This window comes from Apteryx rowi, unplaced genomic scaffold (genome assembly GCF_003343035.1).
Source record: "Apteryx rowi isolate R43461 unplaced genomic scaffold, aptRow1 scaffold_550, whole genome shotgun sequence".
Lineage (NCBI taxonomy): Eukaryota > Metazoa > Chordata > Aves > Apterygiformes > Apterygidae > Apteryx > Apteryx rowi.
In genome coordinates this window covers 170,034-190,618 of record NW_020450817.1, presented here as the reverse complement: position 1 = coordinate 190,618, position 20,585 = coordinate 170,034, and the positions used below count along the sequence as shown (strand labels likewise).

The following is a 20,585-nucleotide window of genomic DNA, read 5'->3' as shown; positions in this document are numbered from 1 at the left end:
GCTTCGACAACCTGGCGCTGCGCTCGCTGCCTGTGGACGCCTCCGAGGACAGCGCGCCGCGGCCGGTGCCCGGCGCCTGCTTCTGCCGGGTGCGGCCCAGCCCGGTGCAGAACCCGCAGCTGGTGGCCATGTCGCTGCCGGCCTTGGCGCTGCTGGGGCTGGAGGCGGCCCCTTCCGCGGCCGAGCGGGCGGCGCTGGAGGCCGAGGCGGCGCTGTACTTCAGCGGGAACCGGCTGCTGCCGGGCTCGGAGCCGGCGGCGCACTGCTACTGCGGCCACCAGTTCGGCAGCTTCGCGGGGCAGCTGGGCGACGGCGCCGCCATGTACCTGGGCGAGGTGCTGGGCCCGCGGGGCGAGCGCTGGGAGGTGCAGCTGAAGGGCGCCGGGCTCACGCCCTTCTCCCGGTAGGTGCGCGGCTGCCGGGCCCCCCTCCCCCAACCGACCGCTGCTCCCCGCAGGGCCCCCCGCGCTCGCGCCGGCCGTTGCCGCCCGCTTCCGCCCGGCAGGCCGCGGCGGGGGGGGGGCGGGCGGGCGGCGCGGCGCGGAGCGGCCCCCGGCCGGGTCTGGCGGGGCGGAGGCCGGCGGGGCAATGCGAGTGGCCCTCGGGGAAGGGCTCCTGTGCCCGCCGTAGTGCTTCTCACGCAGCTTCCGCACGGCGGGCTGTGCTTAAGGCAGAGAGCGTCTCCTAAACCTTAATGTTATTAAAAACGAGGGTGTTTATTCTGTTTATGCTACTGTTTGTTCAGGCTGCTGCTGCTGGTGGAACTCTTCTTGTTTCCCTAGTCCTAGGAATAACGGGAAAGTCTAGGGAAATGTCATGCTGACCAGGTGCCTGTAAGGGGTGGATGTCGTCTTTTACTGACTTGAGCCTGCACGGCTTTAAATCTTCCAAGTCAATTTTCCATTTGCATTTCCTCTGTTTTCTGTTTCAGCAATGCCCAGACTTAATTACACTTTAGTTATATACATTGGAGACCTGCAAAAGGCCTGCAGAGTGTATGAAGGTTAATACCATTTGATCCAAGAAAATCCCAAACAATGGAATTTCCAGTTTTGCTGCTAACATACTATGTACCCTCTGGGAAGCTCTTCTGTTTTTACCTTCTGAAATGATCAGAGTATAGTTTGAGAGCCACCAATGCAGTTTATGTTCTATATATTTGACCTGTATTAAATAAACTACGTGAATATTAGCTATCTTTTCATTTTGTCAGGCAACTATGTCAGTATTTAATGTCCCATTTCTAGCTCACTTCTCCGGAGAGATCCAAAATAATAATATTTTTCAAGAGACGTAACAGCAGCCATTTTATTAATAAAGAAAACTTGAATTTAAAAATATAAATAACCTCTTATTTTTGTTGTTTGCTGCTTTGCTTTTCTTGCAGTATGAACAATAAAAACTGATTTTTATTTATGAACAGCTAGAGTGTTAGTTAAAATTCTGCAGCGCATTAGTTGCATATTGAAAAAAATACTGATTCTTAAAACAGTAGAAATGAGGAGCAGTTCTGATCTGAATTATTTTAGCAGTGTATTCTACACTATTTAAAGGTTTATTTGTCTATTCTTTTTTTTTTTTTTTAATTTTTTTGAAAGAATATACTGAGTCTATAAAAACAGTGAAGCTGATGATTGGAAGGGATATCACTAACTGGACAATACTTCCTTCTGTTACATGTGGTCTTCATTGCAAGTGTGTCCTGTCCATCTAATCTGAACTTTGAAAGCCGAATCTTCTGTTATTCTCAGATCCACCACTAACTTGTTTTGTGATTGTGGACAGTGCGCTTCACTTTTGTTTTTTTCTTTTCTTTTTTTTTTTTTTTTCCTCCACCACTAAACTGGAAACAGGAATTCCTTCCTTTGTAGCCTAAAACTAAGGTCTATCAATGTTTTCTGTTACAGGCAAGCTGATGGTCGTAAAGTGCTGCGGTCAAGTATACGAGAATTCCTGTGTAGCGAGGCTATGTTTCACCTAGGAATACCAACAACAAGAGCTGGAACATGTGTGACATCTGACTCCAGAGTTGTTCGTGACATATTTTATGATGGAAATCCAAAAAATGAAAGGTGTACAGTTGTCCTGAGAATAGCTTCAACATTTATAAGGTAGAAAGAAGCCTACTTAATTTGTTTGTGTTAAAACCAAATGCTGCAGCTTTTGAAGTGTGTGTGTGTGCATGCATATACATATATGTGTGTGTGTGTGCACATGCGTTTATTTCCATAATGGTGTCATTTGTATATTTCTTATTCTGGGATATTGGAACTTCTTTATTAAACTGCAGAAATCTGCCCTTTCTGTCCAAAGGATGAGGTGAGCCAACATCTTTGCATACAGGGAAATAAACACTAAGTGTGCTGGCACATACAAAGCAGAACTAAGTTCTGCAGATATAGGAAGAGATTTTTCATGTTTATGCCTGTAACTGCAAAGAATACACACTTTTTGATGTTGGTAGTGTTGGTTGCTTGTTTATAGTTTTACCCTTAATTTTAAAGCTGTTCTAAAGATACAATACTGTAGAAGTCTAGATCCTTCTAAGAGTGCCTTATGAGGGTGCTTTTGTTGCCTGAGAACTGTACAGAGTTCCTGCTCCAGTGCAAAACACTAGGAGCTTCAGGAAGATGCATAGTTCCTTGTAAGGCAATCAAATGTTAGAGAATGGTGAGGCATAGGGAATGTGTATGACATGGAAAAATGTATCTTAAACCCTTGATGCAGTGTTGTATTTCAGATTAGTTCTGTTCCTGTATGTTTACTCAGAATAAGGATTTTTCTGCAGGAGAGTTTGTAAGAACCTGTAATGAGCTGGTCTTCAGTGCTAGCTAGGGCTCTGATCTGTCAGTCTTCTAGGCGTCGATGTTTATGCTTCCTTGCCTTGAGTCACTGAGCCACATTAGTTTCAGAGTAGAAATCTGTCAGGTCTCTTCTCTGTCAATTGAAGGATTGATGGTATTAAACTCAAGAGATTGTTACATTGTTACAATAGCACTGAATTTTTTTACTGCATGTAAAATCAAATAAAGCTAATAGCATCTAATAATATTAAAACATTTTTATTATTTTAAAACAGGTTTGGATCCTTTGAAATTTTTAAGCCTACTGATGAATATACAGGGCGCAAAGGTCCTAGTGTTAACCGAAATGATATTCGAATACAAATGCTTGATTATGTGATCGGCACTTTCTATCCAGAAATCCAGGAGGCTTATTCTGACAACAGTATTCAGAGAAATGCTGCCTTCTTTAAAGAGGTAGGAAAGATAAGTTTCTTTTAATAAATTTGTAGCGGTAGACTTTAAGAACTTCATCTGTGAGCATAGATGACTGGAGTCAGTTAATATCTTGAGTCTTTTGATTACTTGAACTATTCTTCTCCTTGGATAAAGCACTCTTAATAGAACTGTTTATTGATGAAAGTAATATTGATATTGATGAAACTGATGTAAGCAGTTTTACCTCTTTACTGTTAAACTGTTTTTTCCCAGCTCTTGGAGAGCTTCCCGAGACTGTTTTCTCAATTTACTAAGAGTATTTCAGAATGCAAAGGGAAATTCTGGCCCTGATGAGTTAATGGTACTGAAATATCATTTGTAAGGTAAAATATTGAGAATGTTCAGTCAATTCCTGCCTCTTATTTTCCAAATGAAAATTAACTTCAGGCTTAGTGCTTGCCTGCCTTTAAACACTTGAATTCTGAGAGAGTTTACTTGAGGAAGTTGCAAAACCCCCAACTTTGGGAATGGTAAGATCAGAAGAGATAAATATGTCCCAGGAATGGTGTAGTTTTAGGTGATTCTATAGTGGCCCAGAGGTGAGGCTAGATGATTTCTCAGAGTCCCATTTTTGATCCAGTTTGCAATTACTGTATAAATTCAGAACTTCTGGTTTCTGGAGAATCATAATAAAAGTTGAACTTTTAAACATAGCACTTGTAAATATAGCATTGCTATATTTACCTTTGAAGTAAAATATAGCTGAATTACTTGGTATCCAAACTTTATCTCTTGAATATATATTTCCACCTCACAGTTGATACTGGGTTGTTATTCCTGACACTGAATTTCTTTTAATATTCCTTTGTCTGAGTGAGCAAGAAAATAATTAGAGGAAAAAAAAAAAAAGCTTATGTTCATGTCTCAGTGATCAGTGTACAGCAATACACAAGGGATCTAGCCTGAAGTTACTGGAGAACTGTAAAGATTCTGACTGGGATCACTTGAAGTTCAAATGAAGTTTATAACCAAAATAAGAATGTAATATATATGTATAATTATTCTGATTATTGAGTAGCTATAACAGTCTTAACTAGTCTATGTAAAAACTATTATGAAGTCTGATAAAATTATCAGTTTAGAGACTGAAATCATGTAACACAATGAATGTCCATAATGGACAAGTTAGGGGTCAAAAGGCAGACTTAAAATCTGACATTTTTCTAACTTTTCTGAGTTTTTGAATTTGTGTTTTGACACAGCTTGTCTTTTAAAGAACTAAAGCAATTAAACACAACTGTTGCATGGTTCACCGCTGGTGCTGAAGGGTTTAATTTTGCTGAACAGACCTTTCATGCTTTAATAGAACGGTGGTGATGATTGTGGGTTGTCACCCACTGTGGGCTTGTGCTACTCGCTAGCTGATGGCATGTTTACTTTCTGATGGCAGAGGAGTGATGGGACTCAAGGATCTCTGCAGCACTGTGTGAACAAAGATTATTTTACCCTCAACTCCCTTCTTGTCCCATCTTCCCCAGCCCAGTCTTACCTCACTGCTGCTTTTGGCTTCTTTTCCTAGTCTCCTGGCCCAGTTGCTTCCAACCTATTGCTGCTCCTCTGGCATGCCCTCCTTGTGCCCCCGGCTCTCTGTCTCATCTCCTTTGCTGGGCTCTTCTGGTCTGTGTCTCTCCTCACTTCTTGTCCCAGCCAGCCTTGTATTTCTTATGTTTTGTCTGCTCTGTAGTGCAAACTTCCTGTACCTGTCTCTGTCTGAAACTTACTTCAATCCCACATCTTATTTTCCTAACACTTCTATCTTTCTAATAGCAGAAAAATGCTGTCAGCTCCACTCTAACATGCTTTTATATTTCTTTCTGCACTGTGGAAGAAACAGACCGGAAAGGGGAGTACAAGTGACTGCACTTGACAGCACTGTCTATAAAATAAACATCATTATCTCTACTTTTCAAATACTTTGTAGCTGTTGCTTAAATTTAAAGAACTGTGATTTTTTTTAAATAGTGTTTTTGTTTATATATGGCACACTTGTTTCTGGGCATGGCTATAATATTAGCAGCAGTAGAAAAATGTGGTTAAAAAGAATAAAGGTTGACCTGAGTTGCAAAGCTGTCTCTTTCTAATCAATAACCCGCCTTTGAGTGGCAGCCAAGCTCACTTGCTTATGCACATGCGTGCTTTTTCTCTCCTGTGCACACATGCTTGCTCTCACTCTCTTGCACGTGCTCTCCCTTCATTTTTTTTTCCCTAGTTTTACCATCTCAGATAGCACGGAGCCATCATACAGAGTTGTCTCTTAGTGGCTTACTGCGTGCTAATAATTAGTTTTGCACACATATAGCTACTTGGAATGCCTTCTGGCATCTGACTTCTACTCTGGGAAGCAGCATTTAGGAAAACAGTTTAAAGTACCTAACATGAGAAATTACAAGACAATAGACTTTCAAGTTAAATGTAGATGTAAAGAAGAGAGAGCAAACAAAAATGGGAGATATAGGAACTAGGCAGTTAATAAAAGGAGAGAGGAAAGCATCCTTTAGCCTATTGTTTTTTATGCATATAGCACACAAGCCAGAATCTGCTTCCATCAGAGCTGGAGAAAGATCACTTCAAAATAGCAGTTGCTTGGTAATATAAGAACATTTATAAGTTGTGTTTGAAAAACGAAAAAAAATTCTCTTTTTAGATAACAAAACGGACAGCAAGATTGGTTGCTGAGTGGCAGTGCGTTGGTTTTTGCCATGGTGTGCTGAATACAGATAACATGAGTATAGTTGGACTAACTATTGACTATGGCCCTTTTGGATTTATGGACAGGTCAGTGTGGTGTAATTGAAATATGCATATGTATTTGCTGTGTAGAGCAATCTCAACACTGTTTGCTATTGCTTCAATATTTTTAACTCACTAGTGGATTTATGAACTCTATTTATAGTAAAGTAGATTAAATTAGCCCTAGCTGTCCTATATTCTTCCCTTCAACCTTTATATATACAACTGTGTTGCTGACATTGCTTCTGTTAGACTGGTTTTGTTTGTAGCGTGTGGGTTTTCTCACCATTTGAGAGGGCGGTAAAATGCCTAATTAGCTTTGGGAGAAGAAAGTCCCATAACGAGATGTTCTACTCCTTTTGGCTTTTCTGGTCTCCTTAGTATTGGTGTCCAGATAACTAGAAGAATGCTAACTATTTCTTTATTTGTAGATATGACCCTGAACACATTTGCAATGGTTCTGATAATACAGGGCGCTATGCTTACAGCAAGCAGCCAGAAATTTGCAAGTGGAATCTAGGGAAGCTTGCTGAAGCTTTAGTTCCAGAGCTGCCTCTGGAAATAAGTGAACTCATCCTGGAAGAGGAATATGATGCAGAATTTGAGAAACATTATTTGCAGAAGATGAGGAAGAAGCTAGGCCTAATTCAGCTGGAATTAGAAGATGATAATAAGCTGGTGTCTGAACTTCTTGAAACTATGCATCTCACAGGTTGGTGAGGAACACAGCAAGTTGTTACTTAGTAGCCCATAAATATTTTACAATCAAACCAAAATGTAATTCTTGTCTTGACTTTATAAGAAAGAGGCCTTGTGTGACTACATCATCATCTGAAAGAAGAGCAAAAGACTAAAAGATATTTAATTTCTTGTGAACTGTGTGACAGTTGGTGCCTTGATGCAGGGCTCTCCCTGTATCATGTCTGCACCCTGGCTGAGCAAGTGGCAAGCAGAAGTTAGCTGCTATGTATTTTATCTGTCTGTCTAGATTAGCCACCCACACGGCTCCTGGAGGTTAGGGAAGGAATTTGTGGGACCTATTTTTCTACAGGTTTGTTAGTTCCATTACTCATAGAATTTATTTTTTTCAGGTGGGGACTTCACAAATATTTTCTGCTTGCTGAGTTCATTCTTAGTGGATTTTGATCCTTCACGACTGGAAGATTTCTTAGAGAAGCTAGCAGGTCAGTGTGCTTCCTTGGAAGAATTGAAAGTTGCTTTCAAACCTCAGATGGATCCAAGGTAATACTGTTACAGACTTCAGTGCTTTTGGACAGTGATTTTAATTTTATCATTATAATAATGAACTTTGCATGCTCTGTAATATTTAACTGATTTTGAATTTGGAAACTTCACTGTTAAGTAGATGCATCATGATATACAGCAGTGCAAACTTTTGTGTGTTTTGTGGCTGATGAATTCTCAGAAATCAGCTCTGGGCCTGAAACTGTCTGGATTGGTTTTGTTTTTCTTTTTTTCCCACTTTGTTGACAAAGCCAATGAGAGTGCCAGATGGTGAGGCGATGCAGTAATATTTTATAAGGAGATGGATTTAAACAAAATCTTTCATGTGTTCTGCCAATGCACTGTTAGCTAATAATCATTTTCAGCCACCAATGTTCTGGGCTAAGTACAACTCAAATGCACACTCTATACTCAGATAGTGTTTGGTGCCATCCAGGTCTCTTTTGATGGGCCAGATTGTCCAGTCCAGCTGCTGTGAGAATGGGAAAGTAGTAAATCTTGTTCAGCTGCTGTTTATATGGGGCCTGCATGTATTTTTCCACTTTTTGGAGTAGTGGAAAGCAGGTAATGAATGTGATGCCTGAATTTTTCCTTTCTTTCTAGCATTTTCCCAGATGCGGAAAAAATTACAGCTTGGGATATTCTGAGTAGGGTTTTCAGGGAACATTTCCTAAATGGAGAGAGGTGAATGTAATGAACCAACTGAATTCTTTAGTTCTTCTCTGTCTGCTGGTATCACACTTGCCAATTTGGGTAAAGCAGATAACTGAGAAGATGGACTCATTCTGGCTGCTGTGGTGTGAAATTTGTTTATACAAGTTTGATAATGCACAAAGATGACTGGCTGTAGTCATTTATCATTCTGGAGATGATATTGGGTGTTTAAGTTTTAGCAATGATGCACTAAATTGAAAGAGGAAGAAATTAAGAAGGTTTAGGATGCTGCTTATTTAATTAACTTTCAGATTTCAGCTCCTTTGAAATTATAAACATATGTCAAGTGATGTGAAGACAGTCTGTGTGACAAATATGAGACAATCCTTTTTCGAAGGATTGTTACGTTTGGACTTAGAGGAGCGTGAAAGGTAGCAATGAATTATTATATGCATGTAAAGCCCTGGGGTGGGGGTGGAGTATTTCACTAAGCAGAATGCATCATTGATTTTTATCACAGCACTTGGATATCGTAGAGCTGGGTACATCAGATTTGGATGATGCTTTATATAGACTGAAAAAGTCAAAGCACCTAGCTTATCTCTGTTTATATCAGATTATATTTTACTACTTTTAGTAATGTTTTTGTCTGTTGGTTTTCAAGGTTGGGAATAATGTCTCTTCTCTCCTTTATTTATACGTGCATTCACAGAAAGAAATGAAAAGATGTAGAGTATATTCTGATACCCTGTAACTTACATTATTTGTTTTATTGTGTTTTACTTTTTGTGATATTGCAGTTATTTATATCAGGAAAAATAAAAATTGGCTAATGTGATGTTCAGAATATGGTGAAGCTACTGTACAGCACCAGTTAATGCAGCCTTATGTAAAAGAATAAAATCCTAATCAAACGCGCAGCAAAATAGCTTGGATGTTTTTAGGAATTTACTACCACAAAACAATTTCCATTCTATAATTTAGATTGGTTAAAGTTGCTTAAATTAAAAAATAAAATAGAAGAACTGTCTTATATGACTTAAGTGTCTTTTCCCTATGTCATTTTGGATTTTTAGTATCAGTAAGATTAATGTTAGAGCTTTGTTCTGAATGCTATTACATTAATTCCCAATTTATAAAACTGTATGTTAGAAAAAGAATCAAAAAAATGGATTCTGTGTTATTCTGGTACCTAAGTAAGATCAAATTCCATATACTGAATTCTGTATAAAAGTGTTGTATAAAAGTTTCAAAGTGTCTAGGTTGTTTTGAGAATTGTGCATCTAAACCCAATTGGTAGTTTTGAGTCTGAAAAGTCTGAAAGTCTGTGCTTTATGCACCACAGAAATGTAAATTGAACAGACTGCAAAAGAAAATGAAACAATAAAATGAGCACAATCTATTACAAATTTGTTTTGTAAAATATAAAGTACTGGTATTTAACCTCTTTACCAAAATCATAGGTTATTGTGAATGTTTTTGTTTACGGTTGCAAAAGATAGGTCTTGACAGGCAGCTTGGATTTAATATCTATGTGTTTTTATTCCTCTTGTTTCCAGACAACTGTCAATGATGCTAATGTTGGCTCAGTCTAATCCTCAGTTGTTTGCATTAATTGGAACAAAAGCTAATATAAATAAAGAATTAGAGCGCATTGAACAATTCTCTAAACTGCAGCAGTTAACAGCAGCTGATTTACTCAGTAGAAATCAAAGACATTGGAAAGAATGGCTGGAGAAATACAGGTAAGGTGTGTCAATATCCATAGTAGAATATTTGTTCTGCTTTTTATTCAAGAACAATGTATCTGTCGTATTGAAATGACCCTCTCTTGAGAAGTATGTGGGTGTAGGAAAGAAAACCAAAGCCATTGACTGTTATTAATCTACTTAAAGATAAGTATCTGTGTTGCTGTGAAAATTAAAGGACTCTTGTGTATTTTGTTTATTAGATTTCTGAGGAGGAGAATTAACTATCATTAAATCTGCTATTAAAAGCACTTCTAGAATGTTGATCTTGAGTCTAGTAGGCATTAATTTCAGCTGTGAACTACTTGATGCTGAATAACTAGAACTGGCTGACCTCTGAGCATCTTACCATTTACAAGATTTTTTTTTTTCCTGGGAAAAAAAAAATCTGTGCATTGGTATATAAAGCAGGTAAAAGTATTTCTAGTCAAACAGTAACTGTAATAGAAGTCAAGGCCAGAAAAATAAGTCCCATCTGTTCTAATGTGCATTACTTAGAAGCCTAAAAACTCAGGGCTAGCTGGATATTTTCTATAAAGAAAACCTCCTGTAGAGCATTAGTTGTCTCTGCTGCATGGATTAATTCAGGACTCTTTTCCTTGCCGGGCTGGCTGTGATCTTCTTTTCCAGTGGGTCTGAGAATTTTGGCAAGTGTACCTGCTAGCTGGTAGATCAAACTGCCTCAGCTGTATTGCATCCCTTTACTTTTATAAGAACATCAAAGACTTAACCAATAAACAAGCATTGAAATATATAGAAGCCAGGTCCTGAAGGCATGGGTTTTTGCAGAGTAGTGCACAACAGACCATGCACCAACGAGGGCAGGTCTTGAACACGGACTTTTCAGAGAGATGCTGGGTGTGTGGCACTTGCTAAAGTACCATCAGGATTTTCTGATGGGCGGTAATGCTGCTTTTAAATGACATGGGAAGTGTCATTTTGTATTTTGTTGCTGGATTTTTAAATTGAAAGGATTATAGGTTGTGTAGTACCTGTATTGAGATCCTTAATTTGCAGCTCTTAATATTTCAAGAAAATGGGTCAATTTTTACATGTGATTCTTGGACCAAACAAAATTATTTGTTTATTTGCTTATTTTCAGGGTCCGTTTACAAAAAGAAATAGAAAATGTTAGCAATGCTGATGTCTGGAATACCGATCGTGTGAAGGTTATGAGTTCAAATAATCCAAAATACATCTTGAGAAATTATATTGCCCAGAATGCAATAGAAGCAGCTGAAAATGGCGATTTCTCAGAGGTATGATATTATATCCACACAAACCTATAAAGATGGTATGTAGTATAGTGGTATTTCTGATGATTTGACATTATGCTAAAGGAACTTGAAACACAGGTGAGATTCATTATGGCATGTTAGGCAGTAAGGCAATTGGGAATTTAATATTATGAAGGCCTGTAATATTTTTGAGGTAGCTGTGGTTTTAATGACTACAGAACAAAGAGGGAAGCTGAAAATCTACATCTGAACTTCACTAGCTTTTGCAGGCTGATCCTAGGACAAGACATTTACCCTTGTTCTCACGTCTTTCACGCCTTCGCTTCTGGTGTTTGTCTTGGGAGATTGTTGGGGATTAATTTATACTTGTATCTTTCTGTGACAAATGGTGTCTTTTAAAAGTGATGGCTTTTACCTGTAGAGTTCAGTGTGCAGATTGTTACATGCAGAATGCAGACAAATTAACATATTTTGAGAAGAGCAACATGAGAATTTGTATTTAAGATTTGCTATTGAAGTTATTTGAACTTGAGTTCCACACAAATACAAATTCAACCAGTTATAATTTTAGAATTTTCAGCTTGTATGGTACCTGTACCGCTCATTTATTTCACGGTTGGCTCTTTCTTCCTCTGGAGGTTGTGTATTAATTACAATAAACTCAAACATTATTTGGTTTAAGGTTTTCTACACCATTTTGCCTTTACTTTGTAAATTCTCATAACTATGCTATGTTTTCTCTCTAGGTAAGAAATGTATTGAAACTTTTAGAGAATCCATTCCAAGAAACAGAAGGTTTCAGGGAGGTAAAGGAAGAAGCAGAAGCAGAAGAGGAGGGAGCAACTGCTGCAGCAGCTGCTTGTGCTCAAGTGACCGGAAGCAGACTACCATATTGCAGTAAACCTCCACTGTGGGCTTCAGAGCTGTGTGTTACATGATCTTCGTAACTGCCTTGTTTTATTTTTTGCTGTAAACTGAAGATTCTCATTCTTCTTCAGCAGTGAAGAATTCAGCAAGGCAAACATGAAAGTGCTATGAAGTTACTGAAAACAACCCTACATTTGGATGTATGTGCAACAATCTTCAGCTGTGCTTAATTTGAAGCAATCGTGGATCATGAGTTTAACCAAACCAATGACAATTGACAGACCATATACATCATTAATTTAAATGTTTAGAGACTGAAAAACTTCTGTGTATTCATACTGCACTGCAAGTAGCAAACAATATCTTATGTTGAAGCACACAGAACTTTGAATATCCAAATGGAGTTGTTCTTATGTGAAGACAAAAATAGCAAGTCAGGAATCTGATCTGTTTTTGTCCGATGTCTTAACTAATAGTACTTCTACCATTTATTTACTGCTTTTTCTATGCAGGGACTTCTGATACTCTTTAATGGAGGAATAGGTTCAGTGTTGCTTGTTTGAAGCTATGTTTCACTTAATTATGTAGTTCATTTCTTGTGAACCTTCAGAATGATATTTAATCATTATCTATTTTTAGAGAATTTGTGCAGGCTGGGGTTTGGGGGGGAGCAATCAAATCTTTTTCTTTGTAATACACAAAGAGCAGAATTAAGGGAGAATATTTATTTGCACTTGAAAATCATGGTGGAAAAGTTTATTCAGGTTCAGTATGTTTGCATATAATATACACATGTATAAATACTTACTAAAAATCATGGCTGCAGTTTATGAGCTAGCTGATTAAGTCAAGGTCAGTTAGCCAAACTAGCTTAAACCCTATAAACTAACCAGTACTCAAATACAGGTTCATTGGCTGGTTTACCTGTATATTCTTAACGTAGTATGTTAAGCATGCAAAGTGCAGTACCTGTTTGTTCCCACTGGTCAGTGGGATTCTTCCATTCCCACTTTGGTCTTGTACCACTTAGTTTCCTTCCATGGTCTTCAAAAACTTCTACACTGAACATTGTCATTCAACAACAGCGTATTTGAGCTTTTGTAAAGGATTTTCTACTTGTTAATTTTATGCTGTTTTGTTTTGAGACTGTTCAAATACTTGAGGTAGTTAGGGAGAACTGAACACTGTTGATATCAACCTACTTGTAATACTAGAAGATTCCCTTTTGCTAAAACTATCTAACAGGCCATCAGAAGTAGGTATGAATATAGAAAATGAACAGAGAAAGTGTTTTGCTTAAAACTTGTTTAGCGTGAGTATTACAGGGAGAATGAAGCAATGCAAGCTGAATAAATGTAAACATTCGAGAAAGGAGGATGCCTGTTTTAAAGTTGATAGAATAAGACAAACTTTTAATAACAACTGTGCTTGAAGCTTTCTCTTGTTTCTAGTCAGCTCAGACTGTTGCAGAGGTCTCTAAGAATATGAAACTGTCTTACTTAGGCACAGTAGTAGTAACTTGCTCAGATATTACCCACTGCTAGTATTTTATTTCTGCTTTATTTTCTTGTGTCTAACTTAACCAGTAAAATTGATCTTCCATACCTGATTAAGGCTATTATTGCTATAATCTCTTAAGCATTTCTCACTTGCCTATTTTCAATGATGCTATATACGTATCTTGCCTATGAAAATAATGGGAAACCATCGGATTGACAGCAAATGTAGAAGTCTGTTCTTGGCTGAGTGTGGTGTGGTGTTTTGTTTTGTTTTTTTAAGAAGGTAGAATAGCACTAAACTTCCATATTATGAGTAGTTTCTGCTCGAGTTGTCAGAATCTCTGATCCTCCTGAGGGAAGTTGGTTGCTATTATTGCCATCTCAGTTAAAAGGGGAAAAATTGATCTTTTCTGTTCCATAGTTAAAGTTAGTACTTAGCTTTCTGAACCTCTTTGTAGAGGGAACTGTTACTGGTGCAGACATCTGAAAACTTCGAAAAAGCGTGGTTTCATGCAAAGATTTCACTTTTCCAAAGAGACCGCTGTCTTTCACTGTGAGTTTAAGTGTACTCTAAATTATTCCTCCTCCCTGCCTTCAAATGCAGGTTTGGTATTAACTCAGGTTGAATTGTTCTAAGTCTTCCTCAAAATATGAACTATGGAAAAAACAGAACAGTTGAGCTACTGTTTATCTGTCTGCATTAATAATCCATTTGTCCTGGTTGCTACCACAATAAATAGCTGATGCCTTGAATGGGAACATTCAGTCCTGTCTTGCCTTTGACCTAGCGAAAGTGATGCTAAGTAGTATTGTGACAGATTGGAATCTGTGACGAACATGATGTTTCCTGTGACGTTTCAGAGTTTTTACAGAGAAGGAGAATTTGAAGGTGTGTTTACCTAGTCCATGAAAGAATGGAATAGTTGAAAGAGGAAGTACCCTTAAGTGAGCAGAGGTAGGTAATCCTGGCTGGTACAGCTGGTTTTCTTCTAGGAATAATCCATTTCTGTAGGAGTTTCAGACTGCTGAAATGACTGCCAGCAGGGGTTATGGTCTCTCTGAAGACGAGGGTACTGAAACCAAACTATTTCATGGAAGTTTTAACAAAGTCAGTGCTGGGTAAAAAGGACTTAAAGGGAGGGACAGGGAAGGGAAATATGCTGGCAAGATGAAAGACAATTCAAACATACTTCTGATTGAAATTTTCAGAAACTATGGTCTCTTATGCTGTGTCTGATCTACAAGGAATTAAAAAAAAAAAAAAGTTGCTCCAAGCTGATCAACATAACTCTGTGCTGGTTTTCTGTCTCTGTATATATCTATTCTTGGAGGCAGATGGAAAGGAATAGTGCTTTGGAGGATCTCTGTTATCAGGCTTTCAGCTTAATAGAATGACCTAAAAAGTAGTGATCTTACATGATACCTAAGAGATCAAGTATCTGAAACAGCATTCTGATGTAGTTTAGTTCTTTTATTGGTGCTTGAGTAGATTTCTATTAAAATGGTATAGAGAATGGTGTTATGGCAGTGGATTTGGACATGGTAAATCTTGAATTAAATGCCAAATTGTTTTGCATAAGGAGATGCAAATTATTTTGCATCTAGAAAGCATTTAAAAGCCTACAGAGTCAGAGCTTTAAAATCTGACTTTCAGATCTTCTGTAATTTTTGTGCCTGAATTTTAATTTATCGCTAAATGCATCTTTGGTTGGATTGGAAGTATGATCTTCTTACGTGGGGGCTGCTTCTTGTGTGTCTGTGCAGCATATGCTACAGTTTGGCTCTAGGTTAATGGTCATTGCCATAATGCAGCTCGTATAGAGAATAGATACATTCCAACACTACATTTTTGTCATTTGTTTCACATAAATGTAGATAGTTGCTGGTGAGAATAGGTGACTGTCTCAGAAATTGTGTTGCTTTTTGTGGGGGGTAGGGTAGGGGGAGGAAGCAATACTCTTAATTGCTGAATGAGCTGTGATTTTTTTTTTTGAATATGCAAAGACATCATAATGCTTAATCTTGTTAGCTGGCAAGCTTGTCACATCTATTTTAAAAAAGCACCCATACGTCAATTCTGTTGATGCTGTATTCAATGCAGTGTTTAAGATGGCCCATTTCACAGTGTATCAATGTTAAGTTGTCCTGCTTACAATAGATGAGAGAATATGTTACGCTGATGGGGAGAGAGATACTTCAAAACAACTTGCTAGCAATTTTATCCTTAAATGGGAAATCAAATGTAAGAGTGAAGAATGACTGAAAACGTGATGTATGTATCCTGCTAAATGCATACTCTGCTTACATGTAGATCAAGTGCAGAAGGCCTAACAATGCTTGAACTGTGAATGGAGACCTTTGGCTTGGTTGCCTTGAGCACCACTTAGTAAAGCTATACTAGCAATACAAGGCAGTATGTTCACAGACTGGTAGAAATATAAGCGGATATTCACACAGTTTGACTCTGCTGTACCTTTTCTTCTCCCTTAGTTGTTTAAGCTTTCATGGCACTGAAGCACTTGTTTTTTCAATGTATGCAATAATATTGATACTTTTGTATTTGAAGGACAATGATGACTGGAAGCCAAATAGAATAATTGTACTCTTCTGGCATCCTCATTCCAGAAGGTGGATAGTAGTTTCACAGCACAGCACTGCTGATGATAGTGAGTTTTTCTTCCTTTATTGTTCCTGGAGCAGTGTGCAAGTGGGTGATTCAGGACTATTAGACTAAATTTAGTTCAGTTAAGAACTTGGTCTTTTGGTGCAGATCGTCAAAGAGAAGGGAATAAAACATACAACTTTGGGGATTCCAAATACTTGAATCATAAATTGCCTCCTGATTTTACAACTTGCATTTGCAACAGATAAAACTGAAAATAATATTTATTACTGATCAAATATTCTGCTTGTATAAAACTCAGTTTGTCCTTAAAATGATTTGGTGACTCTCAACATTAGCAGTTTTCAATGGAAACATTAGACTTAGTCCTGTGAGTATACAGACTGAATTACCCTTGCATAAATGCAGGTTGCAACCAGATTATAAAATTGAAATGAGAAGCTCTTAGAGACATGTCTCTGGATAGTCTCATATGGCAGAGGGTCTTTCCTCACGACTTTATAAGATTTTACCATAACTCTGTGTTTTGTGAGCTTGTAGATTTACAATTACCTAAATGTTTTACCATCAAACCTCATTTTGGAATGTTTTTTCAAACTATAAGTGCTACTTCTTTCTTTTTGTTTAAAAAAAAAATCAAAAATGCAGCTTTAATATCTGTGTCCATGCCTTTTATTTCCTGAAAGAGTTTTGCTGTGTTTACCATACTGTTTAGAAGACTGCTTTAGAAGTATTAACTCTGTATTAACATTAGACTACCAGATCACATCACGAAAGTCTGAGTATTTTTGCAGTGTCTTCTGAGAAGCAGATTGTCACAGGTGTACTCTCCTGCCTCCACAGTAATTTTGGAGTAATTTTGGCTTGGAGCAGGGTGAGGGTCTTCACCTTTTCAAAGAGAAACCTCCCTCTTTCAGTGTAGGTCTTATGCCAAGTAACTAAGACACCTCTGTAATCCCAAGGGAATAAGAAGAAAAAATAATGTGAACGGATACAGGATGAGCTTTAAACTTTAAATTCTGCTCACAGAAATATTCCTTTGGGTTGAAGGTGAAGAAGTATTCTGGTTGTATGTTAAGTTTAAATAAACTGGATAGACTGGTTTATGCAGTTTAAATCACTTTTCAAAGACCTAAGCAATACAGAGAATAGGACTCTTCAGAGAGTAAAACTTCTGGTATAGAGTACTTTGGATGAGATGGATGGCCTGGCCTGTGGTCAAACTACACATGATGAAATAAAGTGTTGGGATTTAGCAATCTGTTAATTAGTTCTGTGGCATTTAGACCCTCTTCTTATTCCTACAGTCAGGGAGTAAAGAGGGGATTTCCCTGCAAGCTGAGAGGCTGGTTTATTGGTGAAGATCACTCTTGATTTACTATAAAGCCAAGGGATTTAGGCAGTCCCATGCTTGTCTTTAAGCCAAAACCTAATCTGTATTGATACATCAGATATTTTAACAACATCACTTGAAGCTGAATTGTTTGTGCTGTCCTTGAGCAAAGCTTTGATTCCTTTTCCTTGGTAATGTTGACAAGGGAGGCAGAGAAAGAAGTGAGTTTGAAGTAAACAAGTAATACTTGCCCTGGCAGCCAGATCATCAACTGCGTGCAATTGTTATGAGGCTTGGTATTGCTGTAGTCAAAAATTGGTTCTGGACAGTGTGGCACATGTTATATATGATCCAAGACTGTATGCATGGCGTGCAAGGAGAGTTCAAGGTGGGGGAATCAAAATTCTGAGTTGTAGGTGTTGCTGGATAACTCTCCTTTCAATCCACTATGCTCAGAAGTTTTACTATGCAAATAAACAGAGTACAGCTGCAACCATTTCTATACAAGTTCTCATAATATCACTAAGTTGAAAATAACACTAAGTTGAAAATCAGTTTTTCTAGTTTGAGATGGTTCATAATCTTTCCCATTTACCATTTCTAAAAGAGGAATATTTCCCAAATCAAAAGTAATTAATCAAAATTAATTAATCTTTTTTTTTCTAAAGAAAGCCTCTAAAGAAAGCTGTTTTGACTGTAAGGAAGGAATTCGTCACTGTAAGACTGTACTTAAAGTCCTAACTAACTAACTTTGCTGCTAGCTTCCTCACAATATGCCTACAAAGAGAATGAATTTAGATAAATAAAACAACCACCATTACAGAGCTAGAGATGGGGAGTGGGATGCAAACAGATTCAAACAGCAGCACTTAAACTGAATCAGAAGACTGTCAGAATCACAGAATATTTGAAGTTGGAAGGAATCTCTGGAGCTCATCTAGCCCAACCCTCAAGCTCCCCCCCCCCCCCCAAAAAAAAATCACTGGCTTTATAAATGTTGGAAAAAGGGAAATAGCAAGATGGAAAAAGTATAAGAGATTAAGAAAATAATAAAGCATGCACTTCAGGTTAAGTTTAAGGTAAACTAGTCTATGTCAGCATAGTGTATCTTTCATCAACATGGGAATGACATATGCTGCAAGTATAGCAGTAGGTCAGGCAAGTTTTATAACACCATATAGGAGACCCTGCAGCAGCATACAGTGGGAAGATGACAAGCTGTATTTAAAGCTTGCATTTGACAAGTCTATGATTTCTAGCTACTGCTAAACTTACTTACTTACTTGCTATCTCTTTCCTTCATCGTACAGGACTCCTTTAGAAGGCAAATGAGAGGAGGAGATTCCTCATAAGGGTTCCCACAATTTAATTAGGTGCTCTGAATCACGCTTTCATTTTTTCCCTATTTCCACCCTCTTTGGTGCCTGTATCAGTAGCCTGCTTTGGCACTTCAGGCAACTGAGGTGCTTGACTACAGGTCTTTGGTGTCCTTCCTCCAAAAGTTAGACTGGGTTCATGGGAAAGCTAAAGCTTTGTCCTTCTGCAATTACACTGCAGTTCTGAGCTTTGAAATCCCAAATGTCTGCTACTCCCTACTGAAGATGTGTGGCTGCTCTCTAGTGGAGAGTCATGGCTCAGGACAGGCATCAGTCTGTAAAAGACAGCAAACTCGCACATAAGGCTACTGTGCCTTAGTTTATTTATTTCCTGAAGAGCAAGTCCGTCAGACAAACTGATCGCTACCTGCTCAGGTAGCATAACAGCTAAATCTGCAAGCCACGTGCTCTTTCAGTCTCCTATTCTGTACAGCAGTAGGAAGATAGTTACATACAGCACAGATAGGAGAGAGAGAAACAGAATACTAGGCTTTTGCTACAATAGCATATTACCTCAGCTTTTATACTGACTTTGTTCCTGCTCCTGCAGAGAAGCAAGCTCTGGTGCTATTCAAGTCAACTTTACAGTTGGTATTGTCTGACTCCAATGCTTAATTTCTATTTATTTCAGAAAAAAAAACAAACCCATAAGTCTATTTACATATCACTGAAGAAACACCATACTGAATATCCCACAGTAGTGGTAATATGTTGGCTATGCCTGTACCTTTAGTTAAGTGACTGTTAATTAGACACTGAGATTCTAATGAGTATATCTACATTTTTAAGCAGCTGTGACTTCATAATCTCAAAATCCCATTATTTTGAACGTGACAATTTCAAAGCAGATGACTGCTCCTCTGCTTTGAACAATTTCATACCATGGAGAAAAAGTTCAATGGTTTCTTTAGAATATGGAGAAAGGAAAAAAAAAAAAAAAAAACACACCACCACCACAAGGAAAACTTGGAACATTATGAACAAATCGAAAATGTGAGCTTGCAGTTGAAACCACTGGAATTTGGAATTAGTTTTACCTTAATGATGCTGTATTTTTGTTTTGCTGTTTTACATAATCAGCTAAAATATGGTGTACAGTGTACACCAAACTTATTTTTCTTATCTCTGTTTTAAGTGATCCAACAATTATGAAATGCTTGAATAATCCAATGCTAATCTCCTTGTCAGGTCTCCTCAATGTGATGTATTTTTATTATGTTCTCTTTCACTGTGACTAATAGTCTTAAAATTAACTACCACGCTTAGATTGAGAATATCAATTTGAAAATAAAACAAATAAATAGATATTTACATGTCTGAGCATTTGTACCTCATACTCATCTCTCAGAAGTTTTAAAAGTATCTTTTAATTTATTTCACATGTGTATTTACATTGGAGTAAATTCACAACACTGAAAATAAGACATTTACACATTCACAGATATACAGTTTTACACTCTCTTCCCTTTGAAGACTAGGCACTCATCTTTTCTATCCTTGTAATAATGACAACATCAATTCTCAGTGGACTGAACAACTGGTAGGTGTTATGGATTTTAAAGGGCATAATTTTCTATATGTGGTGGTTATATTCTTCAAGCTGCTAGATGATGGATTATTTCATTGAAGAAAAATGCCTCTTGCATGACATTTGCATAAGCTTCTATAAATCATAAGCATATAAGTTTATCTATTTCTCTTTACCATGCTATCAGTGATCCTAACACTGCACTAGATCTCAGTTATCCTTGTAGTAGTTATTAAAGTTGATTCGCAGCAGAAAGTCCTCCAAATGTGGTTGGTATCCTCTATTTACAAGCTTTGTTACCACTGGAAGAAAAGGAAAAGAAATAAAATAAGTTTCAACTAAGGTTTATATACTGAAGTCAGTCTTTTCTTGACAGTATCTGTACATTTTAATAAAATAAATTTAAAAAAGCCCTACTGCAAAAATCTGAAGACAATACAAAAAAACATGTAATTTTGCATAA

General features: G+C 37.8%; 2 protein-coding genes across 4 annotated transcripts in view; one reads left to right on the top strand and one right to left on the bottom strand.

Annotated features, from left to right (window-relative positions):
- Positions 1-2: 2 nt before the first annotated feature.
- SELENOO (selenoprotein O) lies at positions 3-16,539 on the top strand (the record flags this gene model as incomplete). Its single annotated transcript, XM_026081495.1, has 9 exons — positions 3-403; positions 1,908-2,111; positions 3,080-3,260; positions 5,926-6,056; positions 6,443-6,723; positions 7,103-7,253; positions 9,470-9,655; positions 10,761-10,917; positions 11,643-16,539. Coding segments are annotated over 9 exons (1,893 nt in total), but the record flags the coding sequence as incomplete, so codon positions are not given.
- TUBGCP6 (tubulin gamma complex associated protein 6) overlaps positions 15,169-20,585 on the bottom strand; it is a 33,135-nt gene continuing 27,718 nt past the window's right edge. For all 3 annotated transcript variants that reach the window (XM_026081506.1, XM_026081508.1, XM_026081509.1), the window contains one exon: positions 15,169-20,424. In XM_026081506.1, coding sequence (XP_025937291.1) covers positions 20,333-20,424 — 92 coding nt within the window. In that variant the 3' untranslated portion in view covers positions 15,169-20,332. The remainder of the gene's footprint in view (positions 20,425-20,585) is intronic.